At 37.2% G+C, this 18954-nt stretch overlaps 1 protein-coding gene across 17 annotated transcripts in view; it reads right to left on the reverse strand.

Annotated features, from left to right (window-relative positions):
* The window catches only part of Npas3 (neuronal PAS domain protein 3), an 869823-nt gene that overhangs the window by 804167 nt on the left and 46702 nt on the right, over positions 1–18954 (reverse strand). Inside the window, exons 1-2 of one of the 17 annotated variants that reach the window (XM_074068179.1) lie at positions 13952–18274; positions 12817–12938 (exon numbers count right to left, since the gene is read on the reverse strand). The exons of 15 other annotated variants lie outside the window; for them this stretch is intronic. Coding sequence is in view for 1 of the 2 variants with exons in the window: in XM_074068183.1 (XP_073924284.1) it covers positions 13952–13977 (26 nt within the window). In the remaining variant the exon portion in view is untranslated. Of the gene's footprint in view, positions 1–12816; positions 12939–13951; positions 18275–18954 lie in introns of those variants that run through there. One more of the 17 variants, XM_074068183.1, reaches the window with a different exon arrangement.

The raw sequence follows: 18954 nt of genomic DNA on the forward strand, positions 1-18954 counted from the left end.
AGGTCTTAATTCCCTTCCACTCTATGCCCTTACTGAAAAAGAGTAAAACCTATTCCTATTTCTATTTGCCTAAACAAAATAATGAGGATAATTTTTAAATATTTGCTTTTCTGTCTGAGTAATACCTTACAAAAAAGAAGCAGAAGATCAACTCCACTGGCCCTGCACTGAAGATGTTTCACATTGATTTCTTGCTGTTGTTCTTTGCTTAGAAGTGCAGAGAAAAGTGAAAATAGTTTTATTTCTTACTTCAGCTTATTGTGCCATTTTCATGTTGTTACTGACATGAAAATAAAATGCAAAAATTCTGAAGGATAGCTTGCTAATGTTTATCAAAATTTAAATTCATATTCTACCCACTCCAAATTTGGCTTAGGTGGTCATAAAAGTCACAGTACCTTTATACAGTTAATAAAATTATAAGGTCATGGCAATGCTCTACATAATTGCCCTGTGTGGAGGCCTGGACATTGGATGGAGGGAGAAAGAAATGTAAAGGTTGTCAAAGACTCAAGTCCCCACTCAACCCAAGCAGCGCCATTCCTACCTGTGTCATATACTGGGCTCCTGCCTAAGATTTCACTTGGTGGAAACTGTCCTACCGCTCAGGGAGTAAAATAGAGGAGAAAAGGGAAAGAACAGAAAAACTTTTGAGAAAAAAAGCACAAGACCCTAGCCCTTCTAACCCAGAAACCTGAACTTTTAATTCCTCTCTGTCACAAACCAGGAGTGCACTTCAGGTCAGCCACCTCAGCTCTTGGAGGCTGTGATTCATTACAGGTGACATGAAAGTAGGGAATGGATATCAAAGCAAAGACAAAAAAGGGAAGAAATGAAGAGCATAGCTGGGTTCGAACTGAGTTATTTCCTAAGCATAAGTACCACATAAAAATTCAAGGCTACTGGAAGAACAAGTAAGAAAAGTGGGACTCTGCTAGATAGATTACTGGCTTCTGGTAAATTACTTACAAACTTTACCTTCTTATATAAATGGACTCAAAGTTAGTCTAGTGGAGAATTGGCTTGTCTACTTCTCACTTTGATTTCTGAAACTTAGGAAGCTGTTACTTTTAGAAAGCTACTGCTACTCAACTGAGGACAACATTCATGCAGTTAACTTTCAACACAGGTAAGGGGGCCTTTCACAGATCTACTTTCTCATGACACATATCTTTAGGGCAGTTTTCCACCCCAAATGTAAACAGAGAGGTCTATACTAACCTTGTGACATCTCCTTCATCCACAGTAGGATAAATCGAGTACAACAAATGTTGAGGCAACTGATTAAACTGATTGTTTAAAGATAAAATGATAATTACTTTATGCATTGGACTCTAAAGTTTTATTGTCTACACTTGGCCTAACACTGTTCCACACATTAATCTCACTGTCTTACCTAATCCACACAGCACAATTATTAGGTCTACTTTCTGATGCAGTAACTGAATGACAGAATGAACACAAGGAATCTTACAGATGATGTTATCCAGTATCTTTATTCTGTGACAAAGGGAAATGGAGAAGGGAGATACTTAAGTGTCAAGACCAACACTGGACTGTGTTTCTCCATTGTGCCAACCTGGCCTTGAGGAGTTTGGGCCTTTGGAGTTAAACAGAAAATATGTATACCTTGGTTTTGGCACTCACCAGATAAATGTTCCTGAGAAGTTACATTATCTCTCAAAACCTAGACTCCTCACCTCTACATTGAGGAAAAGGAGTACTACTATGGCCCTGGGCATAGTGACAATGGAAAAAGACAAGAGTGTGAAACAGGCCCTTCCCTGGAATAAAACTCTTGGTCAAAAGATGAATGTGACCCTAATTACTACAACTAGCATGCATTCTGCTGCTGCTGCTGCTATTACCACCACCAGCTGCAGCATTAGTGTCACTATGGCTGCTGTCAGCATGGCCATGTGACACCATGCTCCTCTTCCAGAGATGCCTGAAGCTGCTCTCTGATTCTCTGCCCTTGCTCAAAAGCTCCCTTCCTCCCTCTTGATATTAGCCTTGCATCTCCCCTGTCAATCCAGACTTTGCACTGAGGCCCAAATCAAGACATAATGCTTATGAAGCTTGCCCTCAACTCTTACAGCCCCAATATGTCCCCTATTCTGCTTTTCATATTATTGGCATTTAAAAATGTGATCACTTTTAGTGCTAATTTCTTCCTCCCCAATGAAGTGGTTTGCTCTTTCAAGAAATGGACCGCCATTTATATTTCTTTTGTTATCATCTACCTTTTTAATACAGTAACGGATTCATAGCAGGTTTTCAATAAATACTTGCTAAATTGATAACAGCCTCTTCTCAGCTATAAAGAATCTTCTTGCTTTGCTATTCATCCTATGTTTGGGCTCATGTGGTATATTAGTTTATGACAGTCACATTTTAAAACAACATGATGGCTAAATTGAGGTACACTGGCCTCAGATCTGCACAGATTTCTCTTGAGAAGATATCATGTTGCAAAATAAGTTTCCCTATCAAAGTATGACACTAGAACAGGTGAAAATTCCTAAGGCCAGACTGACCATAACATTGACATACAGCTCATAAATTGCCAACCACTGTATTCCATCTACTACCTGCGCTAAGTTATTGAGTTTCTAAAATTTCATAATGTTCAAAGATTTTCTGTAGATCCAAGGCCTATGCAATAAATAAATCTCATGCCCATTCTACTGGAGGTAGAACTCTAACCTAAAATTCATTTCCTATAAAACCCTCAAAATTATAAAGGCTATAAATTTCATGCACTATAATTTTAAACTTAAAATTTTTAAGTCCTCATTCTTTATACTATTTCAGAGTAAAAATGTCTGTCTAGCTTTTTACCCATTTATTTTTTACATGTCAATCTCCAATGTCTTTTTAAAACTTGTGCCGCGTTCTCTTTGACCTCAAACGCAGGCTCTGCTCAGAGATAATCACTATTAGGTTAGTACATATGCCCCTAGAGCTTTTTTTCTATAAATTCATAAACATACATTTGAATCCACAGAGAATATTGAATATTCTTTTGTGACTTGTTTGTTTAGCATGAATAGTGTCATATTGAATATGTCACTCTATAGCTTGCTTTTTATCCCAGAAGAAACAGTGCTGGGAAGAAATGTCCTTGCGACTGAAAAAAAAAAAAAACATGTAGCTTGTTCTTTTAATTGTGCACATTTTCACAGACTGTTTAGCCAGCTCTCTATCAATGAACATTTGAACCATTTCCCTTTTTTACCATTCTCAAATAATGTTGCGATGATAATCTTTGCTAGTATTTCTCTATTGTTCTCTATGGCATTTTTTTAGGAATTATTTTAATTAAGTATACATCACAGTTATACATAATTCCTCAATAAACAATATAATACAAGGTATTTTTCCTTATTGCTTAACTAGAATAAATTTCAACTATGGCTTTCATGTTAACATTAAATTTAGAGACCTACCCTCACACTAGAAAACCATATTCCACGGGCTAATCTCAAGCATTCCTGATAGTTTTATTGGAATACAGCTGCACTTGTTCTTTTACATATTGTCGGGGACTTCTCCTTTACTATGATAACAGAGCTGAATAGTTACGACAGAGCTCACGTGGCCCCCAAAGCAAGAAATATTTACTGTCAATCTTATCGCCAAAAACGTTTACCGATCCCTACACTAGAAGGTGAAACAGTCTTCCTTGGGAAATTTCCATTTCTACAAAGTTCAAGTTATCTTTCTTTACATTTTAACTGCATGAAAGTTAAATATATAGTCTCACTTGCTTCTAAAAAGCAAACAAAAAGTCCCCTACCTGCTGAGTGAATCAATCTCTCTCTTAAATTCTACAATCAAAACTGTGTCACATGAGGCAGTATCTACTTTGGATCCTTCATAGCTTTTATACCTTCTGAGTAAATTAATTAAATAAGGGACTCTCTTTAAATAGCAGGTTATCCCTCAGCCTAGCTTGTGATTTAGGTTATCATATTGAAGAGAAATACAAGTTCTTTAAATAATTTCACTTCTATAATCAAATAATATTTAGTACTTAGTGTAGTTGAAATACAAATTGAGATTAGAGAATGAGGCAAGTAGGGAGGTAAACCAGTGACTCAGGCTCCTGGGCGTCCCTGCACTCTTCCTCATCTCAGATGGTTGCATCAGATGCTACTAAAATTCTTGTTACTCCTCACATCCTAAAGCACCTAGAGATTCACACTTAAAGTGGAGTTCACACAATCGGAACTCCTTTTATTTAATTTAATACTAAAAATTACTACAACATTCACTGCAAACTCCATTCTACGTTGCCACTGACTGCAAACTTTATGGTAAAGCTGGAAAATAGGTGTTGGTAGATAATAAAAATACCATAATTTGAGCATATTTACTGCATGCTCATGCACAAGGGAGTGGTATTTATGCAAGTAATTACTAACAGATCCTACCACTTAATTTTAAATAATTAAGGAGACTCAAAGAGGGCCTAGGTGAATTTGCTCTTATTAGAATTCTAAATATTTTCATTGTTTTCAGCTCAACTTGCCAGGTTGTGCTGTACTTGCAGTAAAAGGGACTGGGCTTCCAGCCACTGTCCCATGTAAATGTTAAAGTCTTTTTCAGCAGTCCACATTATGAAATGTCATATAAGCTATAAAGAAGAACCCAACAGTTGTACAAAGCACTGAGTTCCCATGTTATTCTTCCCTACAGAGACAGAGAGAGAGAGAATAATGGAGAAATGAATCTGCTGCTTTTGTTTGGTCAAAAATAATAGTAATTACTTCTCAATTACTTCCTGATTGACTGTTGGCAGACTTCTTAGAAACCTGTTTGGACCCGAGTGCGTAGTCTCTTAGGGGACTGGGCTGTAGAAACGCAAGGTTGTCCTTCTCCTGGAAGTGACTTTTAAAAACTGAGTGCATTAAGTTTGTTAGTGGTGCTATTGTGCAGAAAAAACAAGGGGGAGGAAGGTGAGAAACAACTGCTTTTCCTTAGCGTAGTGTCAGGTCCAGGGTGAACACAGGACACTGTGTGTTCACAATAACCAGGTGTAAACAAGGTTACCCTATTGTAATCGTGAACATCACCCCCCACTCTCTCCCTCAAAATGTCATAGGTTAAAACACACATTCTGTGCTCATTCTCATTAGGCCTCCTCTTTACCCCTCCAGGATCTCTTCTCCAGCTCTGTTTTGAGTCCTGATTAGGAAGGTTCTAAAGGAGGGGAGCATTGGATTGAAAAACTCAATAGAGTTAAGAGCCAGGCAGGTCTCCAGAGGCCTCAGAACTAGAGGAGATGAGGGAAGAAGTAAATGATACCAGAAGGCTCTCTGCCTTCCGGTCAGTCAGGTCAGAGGAGGGAGTTATATGCTTCTGAATGTTGCTGTTAGGCTTGAGGGTTGAGTGTTAAGGGTAGTTTCTATGCAGACTGTAGTCATAATCATAAGGACACAGGTCAATATCATGAGGTTGGATAGGTTTCAGGAAGAAATAAAATATCCTGAGAAAGAGCTAAAGTAAGAGTAGAGAGTCTTCAGTGCTATCATGAATGCTAACATTTGAAAAAAATGGGGAAATCTCTCTGGACCAGGAATATCCAACAGCCAAGTAATATGTGGGGAGCAGTTGCTGTAACAACTTTAAGAAAACTTCCAAGTCCTACAAAGCTTGAGCAAGTCCCCCTTCTACTCTAGTCTGCCCAATCCTATGGTCTAAATTGAAGGGTTCTCTCTATTTTCTGGCCTAGATGATTTCAGAGTGAGTTCCTTCTTCAGGGATGCCTTGCCTACGTGGGAAGACATTGTCTGGTTGAGGCTCCAACTTTCTCAGGGGCTGGGGCCCAGCTCTGAAGCCTATCTGTCATATTGTCATCAGCTGGGCTCTGGGCAGTTGAAAGCTGTGATGCTAAGTAACTTGTTCTCCCAAGTAATCATAATAGATGAACTAAGTGACCAAAGAAAAAGAATACTGAAATATATTATAGTTTTTATTATATAGCTAAAACTATTCGCTGCTAGCCATGTGTCAGGCTCTATTATCAGCGTTTCACATTTCTTAATTCATTGAATGTTCACACAACCCTAAGAATGATAGCATTACCCCTATTACTAGAAAATTGATCAGATTTGAAAACTGAGGTTAAGCAGTTTGCCCTGAATCACCAATTAATAGGTAGGATAACCAGGATTCAAACTGGAGTATTTAGGCTCCAAACCCACCCCCAGCCCCACTCAACTACATTACTACAGGGTCTCTAACCAAATTATTCTGAAATTCCAAGGTGGGTGAAGCCTTAAGACTAATTTTGATGTTCAACTTTGAGAAACCACATCATCACCAATTGTTATAACCCAAAGTAATTCCAATAAAGCATACACACTATTCACTATTCTTCAGTTTTCTCCCTTAAAAATTAAAATGTTAAGTGACAATGCTTTGTACTTTCCCACATACCTAAGAAGCAAACAATAACCTTAAATCTTTCAACTGTTACGTAGCTTTCACTATGAAAATCTTACTTGGATCTTTTTCTAGACAAAAAATAACCTGCCAAAATATTCGAGAAAGAGCACTCATGATGGTGTTATATTCGTTCTGAGAGCTTCATTTAGACACCTAGCAGAGATACCTTCCTGGACACAGAAAAATCTTAAACTGTCTCTATTTGATTGTGCTTGCCTAAGGCATTAAGTCCAATCCACCATGTCTCACCTCAGTAACTCGACACAGACTAGAAAATTCTTACAGTCAGCTTCCCCAAGGGATTTGTTAAGTTTCACATGCATTTAGTCCTGCAGTTGCCCTGCTCAAATTGATAAACTTGTAGCTAAATTCTTTCTGCAGCAATGGGCTGTTGGGCTTATGTTTTTTTATCACCAAGAGAATAAATACTGCAAAAGAAGCTGTTACTATGTGTTAGTATTACCCATTAGTTTTTAGCATAATTGAGTTTACATTCCAATTTCTCAGTAACTGATACATATTTATTCTGTGGATGTGGTTAAAAGGTGAAAGGAATTTAAAAGGGCTAATACTGAAATATATTTATAGCAAAAGAGGAAGGAAATTTATGATGTATTAAAGTGAACAACAAAATGAAACAAAAATTATGAATAAAATTTTATTTCCATTAAAATTCTTAGGTTGCTATCACATATAACCATACATGAGAACTCTTTAAAATGATCCACCTTATAAAAATGCTCTAGCCTAATCCACTAATTCACCTCCATTATACAGAGAGTCTATGTGACTTGCCCATGGTCACAAACCCCAATGACAACAAAATCAGAACATCCTGTTGCAATCTGAAGACAAACCTGTATCAAATCAACACATCACAGTTGCTCAGATCATCATTCATTACTAATTCATTACCAAGGACATTATACTGCTATCAGAATATGTGGAACCTACCTCTCTCCTTTGGTCTCCAGGTGTCAATAAGTCCAATCATTTATTTTTATAGCCTATATTTCTCAACTGGAAAGTCTTTCAGGGCTGATCTCTAGCTTCAGACTACCATCTTCTCCAATTCTGTAGAGCACAGAGCCACTGCACTGTTTGAACAAAGCGTGCCCTTTGCTTTAACGCATCTCCAACATTTGTATTTCTCTATTTACAACTTGTCAAGATCCTACAGACAACTCTCAGAATTTTCTTCCTGAGTAGTTTTTGATTCCTGTTCTCAGAAGCCACCAATGGCTCCCAACTGCCTCTTGAATCAAATGAAAACTCCTATCCAAATAATTATCTTCACACCTAAGTACCTTCATCTTCACTCACCACATTTATTCAGCAAGTATTTGTCGACTAATCACTTTGTGCCTAGTTATATGCTAGGCTCTGTGGGAAATTATAAGATGTATGACATGGTCCCTGCCCTTATGGATCTTAGCATTCAATGTGCAGAGACAAAACAGGCACACATTAACCATTTTTATAGCAAGAGAAGGCTGTACGTGACTATGCCCCCAGAGGAGTCAGTGGAACTCCTTTGACACAAGTCAAAGCTTACTAGGACCAGCCGTGTTTGTGTAAGGCTTCCTGACTTACACATGAATTGAGCCAGGGCTGCTCCAGAAAGATGCAGAAAAACACATTCTCCAGGGGAAAGTACATGCTTCTGGGAGTGAGCATACTCCAAATCCAGAGACGGACGTGACCTGCCCGCCTGGTGTAGAGCCTTCTCGTGATTAGTAGTCAGAAAGGAGGGTGGGAAGAAGGTGGAGACATGATAACCGTGCTTTTTAAGTGCTTGCTGAGGAATTCATCCTCACACAAAAGTGAGGATCGGGATTATCGAGAACAGAGCAAGACAAAAGTGATTATTTATCTAGTAGCAATATTCAGAGTGGAATTTTAGGTGGGAAATTATTAAGCCAGTACAATTGTTAGGAGATAAGGTCACTAACAAGAACATCATAGACAAAAGAAGAAAAGGAAGAACAGTGCAAAGAGACATTCTGAAGGTACACTGTTAAATACATAACATGAGAAAGAGAAACTCTGACTCTGCAGTACCATGCTAAGGTAGTAAGAGTGAAGAAATCATTGACTAAAAAAACAATGAATACTGAAGCCAGGAAAGGAGGGGGTAGTAAGTTTGTGTTGGTGGCAGGACAAATTGAAGAGACTAACCTAAGGTTCAGTTGGGAAATAAGAATGTGATTGAGATTCATTGATACCAGCACAAAAGTGGTAGCAAGAGACTGCTGTGTGTTTTCCAAACGGCACCCACCTCCATTGCCTTTCCTAGGTTTTTGCATGGAGGTGCAGCCACCACTGAGTTCTCTGGTCAGGGAGAAGTAGGTAGGGCTGTTTCCAAGCAGGGGCTGTTTTCTGTCCTTTCACCAACATAATGAAAAAGACTATTAAAAACTACAGGAAGACTCCCAGAACCTAGACTTTAGCAGGAAGATCCTTGAATTACTGAATAAAATAGACACACAATTACAAAATCTAAGGTAAAAAATCCAACCTTTGATTGTATTAAGTGACTGATACCTGGGATTGTTTGTTACAGCAGTTAGCCTCTAATAGTTAGCCTCTAATAGACATAAAAAATCTATGTCCTTTGAAAAGTCAGTTGTTCAAGAAAACCTTATTGTCATCTATGTCCTATTCAATGGCTATTCCCTCCATTTTTTTCATTTCATTTCACTTCCCAAAATGATTTCCTCCACACAAATCCTTGCTCTTCCTGTCTTAATATTTCTGCATAAGTTTTGCATCCTGTATTAAAGCAGTTCTTGACTTATCTCAGCTGACAACAGTCACTGCAATCATTTTCCCAACCCCACAGCACTTGTACAAATATCTCTATCCATCTGTAACTGGTTATGACTATGACTTTATGTTTATTTTATCTGTTATCATGTATCTCCATTTATATTTGTTCCATTAGATTATAAACTCAATATGAACAAAGATTGTGTTTCCTATTTCCTTTGTAATTTCCTACATGCCTCATATATTGCCCTACACTGTCAGTGCTTCATAAACTCAACTAATTGAAGTTCAAACTTATACTCATATACTTGCACCAGATGTGTGACCACTCACAAAATCTATGCCAGTAATATAAATACAAACACAGTTTTGCAGTGGCACCCTCGTTTATCCAGCGTCATTGGCCCACAGAGTTAATCTTGGCAATCATATACATGCAGCAGAGAGGAACATAGAGGTGAAACAATGTATCACATTTAGTGGGCATCTGAGCCTCAAAAACTCTCTTATAACTCCTACTTTGGCAAAGTCATGAAAATAAGTCTCTAGTAGACATTTGGTAACAAACAAGTTCAAATAGATCAAAACTGGTTTACACTTGTCTGACCTGAGCAACTGCTAAAAATGTTTTACATCAGAGACTGTTGACACTGTCCAGACATCATTAAATCTTCTTGTCCCCAACTCTCTAAGACTCAACTCCATAATATAGCACCCATGTCCTTCCTTTCTTCCTCCCATTTGTGTGCTAGATCATTTTATACAAATGTCAGTTACAATATTCCTCACACTACGTGGTAGCTATGAGATTTTCTGTCTACTTCACCTCAATTCACTACAAACATCTTAGGAACAAGGACTGAATCTCACTCTCCTGCATATCCCCAGAGTCTATATGTTCCTTGTAGCATCCTAAGTTATATTATTGAGGATATTTTCTTTTATAAGCAACAGAAACCCAAGCTAAATAAGCTTAAAGAAAAAGGAGGAGAAGGAAAAACCATGTAATAGTGATGATAACTAAGACTAGGAAAATATCACATTAAGAGAGTTCCTTGCCCAAATAATCATTTTTGAGTATCTGTACCAAAGATAAAAGGCTTTAGGTGAAATTATTTCCCCTCCATAATATCAAAGGAAATAATTAGAAAAATTTACATGCCATTACTAGAAATAAAAACACTTCAGAGGGGAAATATACACTGGATAATCATACACAAAATGCAACTATGGTGGATGAGAAATAAAACATTTATAATAATTCCCATCTGATCCCCCTCAGCAATCATATTGAAAATCCAGGTACAGCAAAGTTCAATTGGATTTTTTTTAAACCCCAGACAACTATAATAATAAAAGTAGTAAAATTACTGTTCAAATACAAAATTATTCTTTAAAAGCAAATTCTAAAAGACATTTATTATGTTCCTCCCACTGTACAGGGCATGAAGAATACAATAGGAACAGGATGTGGTTGGTGCCCTAAAGGACACACAATACAATACAATGAATACAATGAGGGGCTACCACTCACTGTCCAAGCCAGGCTGGGATGCAGCTCAGGAGGACTAGGGGAGAGGAAGAATGCTACTTGCTGCATTGTGACAAGAGTAGGGGTTCCTTACAGAGGAGCTGGCTCTTCTCTTCCTCCTCAAAGGCTGGGCTGGGCTTCACCAAGAAAGGAGACAGGGAGAACAACATTAGACAAAGCAGAGAATGTAAAAAAGATACAGTATATTTAGGAAAGAGCAATTATTTTCCCTCCACCCCAGGTGGGAAGGACACTATGGAAGAAGAAAGAAGAAGGTCAGAAAGTGGAAATTAGGTTGCAGCCAGAAAGTGTAATGTTTATACAGGAAGCTGGAGCTTCATTCTGTACACAAGGGGGAGCCAGTGAAAGTTTGTTTGGATTTTTAAAGTTGAGATGAAATTCACATAAAATATGACCTCAAGGCTTCTAGCTTGAGTAACTGGATGGTTTGACCATTAACTAGGTTGAAAGAAAAGAAGGAGTTGTTAGAAGGGTTGATTTGGAAGAACGGAACATCTCAAAGATGTTGGAATTCTATGCACTGGATCAGGTTGAGTTTTGTTGTAAAGTTAGTGGTGATTTAGACAGAGAGGATAGCTGAAGGAGATGTACAGTACAAAGCAACTCAGGGAGGGATTTAGAACATGAAGAGGATCAAGGACCAGGCATGGTGGCTCACGTCTATAATCTCATCTACTCAATAGGAGGCAGAGGTCAGGAGGATTGCATTTCAATGGCAGCCCACGCAAAAAGTTAGTGAGATCCCACCTTAATCAATAAAAAGATGGGTGTAGTGGTAGCACATACCTGTCATCTCAGCACATAAATAAAGGGAAACATAAATAGGAGAATCACAGTCCATGTCAGTCAGGCCATAAACCAAGACCCTATTCAAAAAATAATTGCAGCAAAAAAAAAAAAAAAAATTAAAAATAGGAGGCCGGGGCATGGTTCAAGCGATAGAGCAACAGTCCAGCACGCACAAGACCGTGAGTTCAAACCCCAGTACTGACAAAAAGAGAGAGAAAAGACCAAGAAGAACATGCACATGAGTTTAAGTTGAATTCAGACCATGAGAGGGAAAAGGAATGGAGAAGGGGAGAAAAAAAAGACTGTGGCTGAGATTAGAAGAGCCAAAAACAAGATTTATAACTTCCTCACTGGAACCTCCTCCAGGAAGGCTGAATCCCAAGTCACAGTTAGTCTCTCTGTGAGCAAACATACTAAACAGGGTTCCTCTTATTCAGAAAAATCATACACTGAGGTCCTCCTATGGATGGCATATTCACATGTATCATCTTGTTTTAATCTACAGGAGTTCTATAGGGCACTGTTTCCCATTTGCAAAAAGTATTCTGAGTCTTGGAAAAATCAACTTGGCCAAAACACACAGCAAGTGTCAGAACTAGGGTTCAAATCCACACTCCTTCTACAGGCTGTCTCCTTATAACATTTTCCAAGGCTTACTTGTTTCTTTAGTAAATAAAAATTGTCCCAAAGTCAGAATCCTGATTCAAGGAACTCAAAGTACTTAAATATTTAAATTATAAATTCTAGAATGGTTATCCAATTTTAAAAAATTTAAGACCCCAATAATAAGCAATAATCTTGCAAATCTCATCAAAGATTATTTTCTCTTTACATGAAATCATTTTTGTTCATTTAAATTAACATTTTTAATGGGGAAAATATTTTGTGCTCTAGTCTGTAGTTTACAAGGGTTTAGTATATTTAATTATTATAATTTTAATATATTATTTTTGTCTATTGCTGAAAGAAAAGTATGAGTAGCATTAACCTACCTTGATTTTTGTTAACATGGTATTAGTTTAATATACAGGAAGTCAGTTTGCAAGTATCTGTTCAAACAGATAGAATAACAAAGTACCATGGAATGCCACAGCATTAAATATGAATATAAGCACTTGCATTTTTATAGCATTCATGCAATTCTTAATACAGTATTCAAAACAAAATAAAAACTCTCTATCCCAGTTCTGCACCCATACCTGCTTCCCCTTCTCCCCAGAAAGCACCAGATACTCTACCACATTTGAACTCACAAAATTCGAAGGAGGATATCTTTGCAAATTTGCTGGTACTCTTTCCCTGGGGCAGAAGGTAATTAATTTGACTTAAAAATCCTCCTCTTCAAATTCCTTCTGGACTATGATAAGCTAAGATCCTGTTTATGTAAACAAAAGTGTTTAATTAAACAGACTCTGTGATAATGCTAAAAGAACTACAAAGATTTTCACGCTACCATTTTATAAATCAAAATCTGACTATATCTAATGGAGCTTCCATAAAGGTTTATCTGTCTTTAAAAACGTAATACCATTTAATTTTCATTTTTTAAACTAATTTCTTTCAAATTAAAAATTGGAGAGATAATTATTGGAAAGAATAATTAATTTACAGTGGACTAAAAAGACCAGAATCTGTCAGCAAAGCCCAATACCTCCACCTGGAAAATAATCCTTAGTTGAACTAATATAAAAATACAAAATGGCTCTTTTATCACATATGACTATCGAATCCAGAAGGCATTTCTGAATACAAAATCTTTTCACTTTATGCATTTGTTTATAGCTTGGATTCCTTGACCCTATACCAAGCACAGAATTTGATTACATCTGATTATATTTTCCTCTAGAGTTCCTCACCTTCTTGGGTCTCCTAACCCTGCTCTTCTGCTGCCTTCTTGCAAGTTTATCTTTTATTTCCTTTTTGGAGTCTTCCTACTCTCACACCTCTAGGATTGGTCAATCACAAACCTACATTTGCTCCCCTATCCTTCGCACAGCTCCAGATCTTTCTTAAAGGCCTATATGCTTTTTACTTTGATACAGCAACATCAATTCAAATGCAACATAGTCTCAAGAGAACCTTTCTTTTCCTTGCCAAACCAACTCCATAACTCAATCTCTGTATTTTTATCACCAATATTACCATTCTTCTAGTAATGTATGACTGTGAAGTTATCTTTGACTTATTCATCCTGAATTTAATCATGATATTATATATGTTTCTTAGAATTTTTTCAATACAGATAATAAATACTTAGTGTCTTCATATCAGGGTATAAAGTTACTTGTGCTCTGATATTTGGTTAACAAAATATAGTCACCATCCTCCCTGGCTCCCCACTTTCTCTTATTCAGTACTTCTAAAGCAACAGTACTTATAGCAACTAACCTGCCAGAGAGCCTCATGTAAGGCATGGTTCCAACCACCTCAGTTCTTCACACTGCCAGTACCTGAGAGCTAAATAGTGGCATACTCCGAACACTTGGAGATTTAACTGACCTGTAACATTAACACAACAACAATAACACATCAAAGCAGAAGGAAGCAGAGTTATATTAAAGAAACAGAAGGTGGGGGCTGAGGTGTAGCTCAGTGGCAGAGCATGTGTCCAGCATGTTCAAGGTCTGGGCTCAATCCTCAGCACCACAAAAAAAGGAAACAGAACGGTTTCTAACCATCAAGATCTGATAATTATTTACTGACCTAAAGAAAGAACATGACACTCACAAAAAGATTCTTTACACACAAGTACTACATAGAAAATGAGAGACGAATGCTAAAGGTGCCCTTCCACACACTACTGATGGAAGGGCAGCCTCAGGTCATAGAATTTTGAGGATTCTAGTCCTACTGAAAAGTCCATGGGCAGCTGTCAATACCTGGCTCTCATAGTGTGATCCATCCAACTCCTCCATTCTGACTCCATGCTCATTAGACCCCATTAAAGTATGATCTACTCTCTATGTTAGAAGACTATGTTTGGGAATTGCTAAGAGAATCATCCAACTATGTGATTGTATTTCTCATTGTAAATGAATAATTTGGCATTCTGGTTTTATTAGCCTCATGAATGTGGTTAATGTGAATCTACCCAAGAGAGAGATGGATCTGCCCTCTGAGTGCTGGCAACATCAGACTTCTGAGTTGGCTAGGATAAGAAACACACACTGTGTGCCAGAAATAATCAGACTACGAAGTCACCAAACACCTTATCATGAGGCCCAAAGGAGGTTGCAATAGTATTTTCAACAAGCTCTGAATGTATTTTGTAATACTAAACTATGGGATAGCATTTATAATCCAAATTGCTTTGAATGATCTGAACAATACAAATTACAAGGTAGAAAGTAACTGTCATTGAGATTTTTGTCTTTTAATTATTAAATGAATGATGTGTATTATCTTTACAGCTTTGGAGAGCCAGAGGGAAGAATTCTACCTACATTTGATCTCCTCTGCCATTACAAGGATATAAATAAGGGGTCTCAAACACCAATACCTTGTACAGCTTCAAAGGAAGGTGCTGTCATTGTTTATGGGGAAACAATATGGCAAATGGACAGGAAACTAAAGACACCAAGGCCATGCTTGCCAAAGGGCCAGGAATCCCTCCAACTGAGGATCTTCATGCTCCCATAGTGAAGAGCTCCAAGGTGGTCTTAAAGGGAGACATTCCCCCCATGTCCAGACTATACCTTACCTGGGACCTAATTTTGCTAGAATCACAGCCCAATTTACTAGGTGGGCTTTCCAAGGAAGCATCAAGAACCTTAACCTTTACCACAAAATGATCACAAACATACTTCTTATACAGCTATATATAACCATCCTGTATCTATTTCAATGATCTGAATAAACCTTCATTAATAAACCTCACCAAGAACAAACTTTGAATCCAAACGTATTAATCCTTCAGTGACTAAAAAAACTATTTCACTCTTAATTTTAAAATTACTTCTCTACCTACTGAACTCACCCACTAGTAATCTTCCATTGTTATTAAGACATTCTAAAAATAGGCAATGAAGGGAAGGAAGAAATGGTAGTACACATATTAATAAGCTCTAAGTACATGTATAGTCACATTAACTTATTTGGAGATTTTTAAGCAGCAAAAAGAATTGGTTTTGCTACTTATCCTTTTACTTTTAAATGATTAGAATGCTTCCTGTTATGCTGTGTGGTTTAAAATAATTACAGCAAGTCAATAATAGACATTTAAAATGTAATGAATTGATGAGTAATCAACACATTCATTCAATCATTCAACAAGCATTTGTTTATCTTATACATTCAGTTATTTCATATTCTGAATTAGTCTAAAAACGTTTGGGTTTCTGCCATTTCACTTTTTAACGGAAGGCCTCAGTCTCAAAACATCCGATATGGTACTTATTATATTCTGGCACAAATTTGCTCCTTTTCAGAGAACAGAAACAATCCACTGAGTCACAACCCTTTGCTTATCATGGCACCTACCTCCTCCCTCACCCCTCACATCCTAGTCATTAATTTATGTAGATTTGCCTCCTCTTATTCACCAAGTCCATCCCATGCACACTGCTTTTGATCAGGGCACCATCTCTTGCCTGGAGGACTGCAGTAACTTCTCATTGGTGTCTTTTTGCCTCTGATCTTAACCTCTTTCCAGTTTCCTCCACATCACCAACAGAGTTATCTTTCTAAAAATCAAATCTAACTAGCTCACTCCCAAGCTGATTTTTGTAGTTCTTTCAATTAAGTTCAATTCATAAGTACTGTGATAAGAAATATGAAATAAAGACCAAAAACCATTGTGTGGAATATAAGTTTTAATGACTTCCTAAAATATAGCTCTCCAGCCTCATTGCCTGTCATATGACTACATGCATCTACTCACAACAACCTGTACAGATTTTCTACGGCTCTTCTGCCTCTGTGCTTGGAACATCCATCCTTCTCTACTTTATCCACCTATGTAGTTCTTTCTCATCCTTCAAGACTCAAAGGATTCCCTTGCCATTTATATGTACTTCTGAGCCTCCACAGTAAGTCTGGTACCCCAACTGTATACCACCAGAATATCCAGTACCTGCCTCATCCCTGGCATGCATCACACTAGTTGCAACTGTAGCTTTTCACATGTATCTGTCTCCACTCCTGCCCCTCTCCACACTGGGACCAAAGGATCCCAGACACACTGCACTGCTCATGCCATGTCTAACTCATTTACAATCTCTAGCTCCCACCTAGGTAGCAATTTAATAGCAGACATTCAGTCAATATGTGCTTTCTGACTAGATGATAGAGAAAAGTCCTATCATATAGCTGTGTCATGGGTTTCACGACTGGAAATATGGAATAAACAAACAGAGGAAAATATAAATGGACAGAACTTCTTCAGGAGTAAACATTGGGTTTTCAAGACAGTAAGTAAACCCCAAAAAAGTTTTGGAGAACAAAGCCAAATGGCATCAACAGTGTAACAGTGAAGACAATAAAAGACACACATGTCTATTCTGCTTAGTTGGCACTGTGCTTCCCACTCTGGTCAGTGACACCTAAAGAAGACACACATCATGGATGGTATAAAACCAGATTCAGCCTCCAGGGTTCTCATAAGGAAAGCATCATATAAATACAAGATTTCCTCTTTCTTCTCATACAGTAACAGGTCAATTGAAGCTCACATCCTAAACACGTTTATGGATTAGTCACATTCTTATCCATTACTGTATCTTAACCAATCTTAATATAAGGTGTATATTTTTAAGCTACTGTCATACACCAGAAGGAATTAATTTTTTAATTTTTACTGAGACAATTAAAGAAAATTGAGTCTTCTTTGACAAAAATCTGCTATAGACATGTAGAAAAGGCAGGCTTATGGAGTGAAAATAATCATATTTAGTTACATTATTACCAAATTATGCCAAATGCTCAACTAGGAAGGCTTCATTCTGCTATTCCCAAAGTATCCTAAATGCTATAAACAACTATAAAATGCCCAAATGTGCTATAATGTACTCACAAAAACTGTAAGCACATGCTTGTAGAGGAATTAATTGCTAGAAAAATCTTTCACAGGAAGCAAAGTCAAAGAGGCAATGACAATTGAGGGGTAAACTTACTCCATAGTTAATTGGAAAGATGTATTTGGAATTACATCAAAGTTACTTGCTCTACCTTCTGCATCTGTAAGCTTCTCCCTTCTGTTCTAATACTAAAGCAGCTATGTGCTTGCCCCCAAGAAGCCATTAGCAGGCAAATGCCCAAGACACATAGCCTAAGTGTGAGATGGGTACAGTCCTATTGTTTTCCTGTCACTTCTAATAGCTCCATTTCCAGAAAGCATATATAACAAGTAGACAGAAGCTGCCTTTTGCCAGCCTCTGTCAATTGTGAGACTTCCTCTAGTTAAGTGAGCAAATTCTCCCTTCTCACCAACTCTCCTTTCCTGCTCAAGAGACATAGTGCACTCTGAACTGCCATATGATGGGGTCAAGGTGCTCACTGGCTCAGCCTACAACACCCAGCCATCTCCTTTCTCTTTCTTTAATGTTTAATACTTTGCTTTTCCATGCAAGCAGAAATCCTTTGATCCATTAATGCTTTTCTTGGTATAAACAGCTTTACCATCTATTATATAATAATTAGTTTTTTAAGCCATAATTTAATGGAGAATAGCAATACACAGATATCAAAATTCTTAAATGTATACACAATAAATCACAAAATCAATGACTTCTTAAATCTGATTTGAATAGTTTACATATTGGCATTTTGATGTATCTTACTGAAATTGTACTTGTTAAAATTTTTTTTCAGAATTTTCATTGTCTTCTATTGATCTAAGAATGAAGAATAGAAATCAGTAACAACAGTTAATTTTATCTATACATCTAGTGATAGATAAAAAGTAAAACAAGCTAGCATGTTTCTTTTCTATGGTGAACCACAGACAAAGTGCTTAGTTGTTATTTTAACTAATATGCACTTCATCCAAGTACAGAAAATTTTATGAAAATGCTCCAGATTAAAAAGAAATTTAAAGTATTTCTAACACACACTATTAGTCTTATAAATTCACAAAATTATACTACGTAAAATCAAACATTTACTACTAAAATTTACAATTGTAAGTTTGTAATTTTTACAAAATTTATAATTTCATGCTATCCTGTCATTGTTGCCATTCTCACTTATTATCAACATGCAGATCACAGCATGTTTTCTGTTTAAGGAAAAATGCTATCTTAGTAATGTTCAAAACTGGATTCCAATTTTGCTGTCTCTAATCACTAGAAATAACAAAAACTTCTCTAAAGGTCTGAACTTCATTCCCTATTCTCAGGGATCATCCTTAATTTTTAATCTATTCTGAAAAATGTAATATTTTCTGAGCAGGGATG

The sequence above is a fragment of the Castor canadensis genome, chromosome 3 (assembly GCF_047511655.1).
Source record: "Castor canadensis chromosome 3, mCasCan1.hap1v2, whole genome shotgun sequence".
Classification (NCBI taxonomy): Eukaryota; Metazoa; Chordata; class Mammalia; order Rodentia; family Castoridae; genus Castor; species Castor canadensis.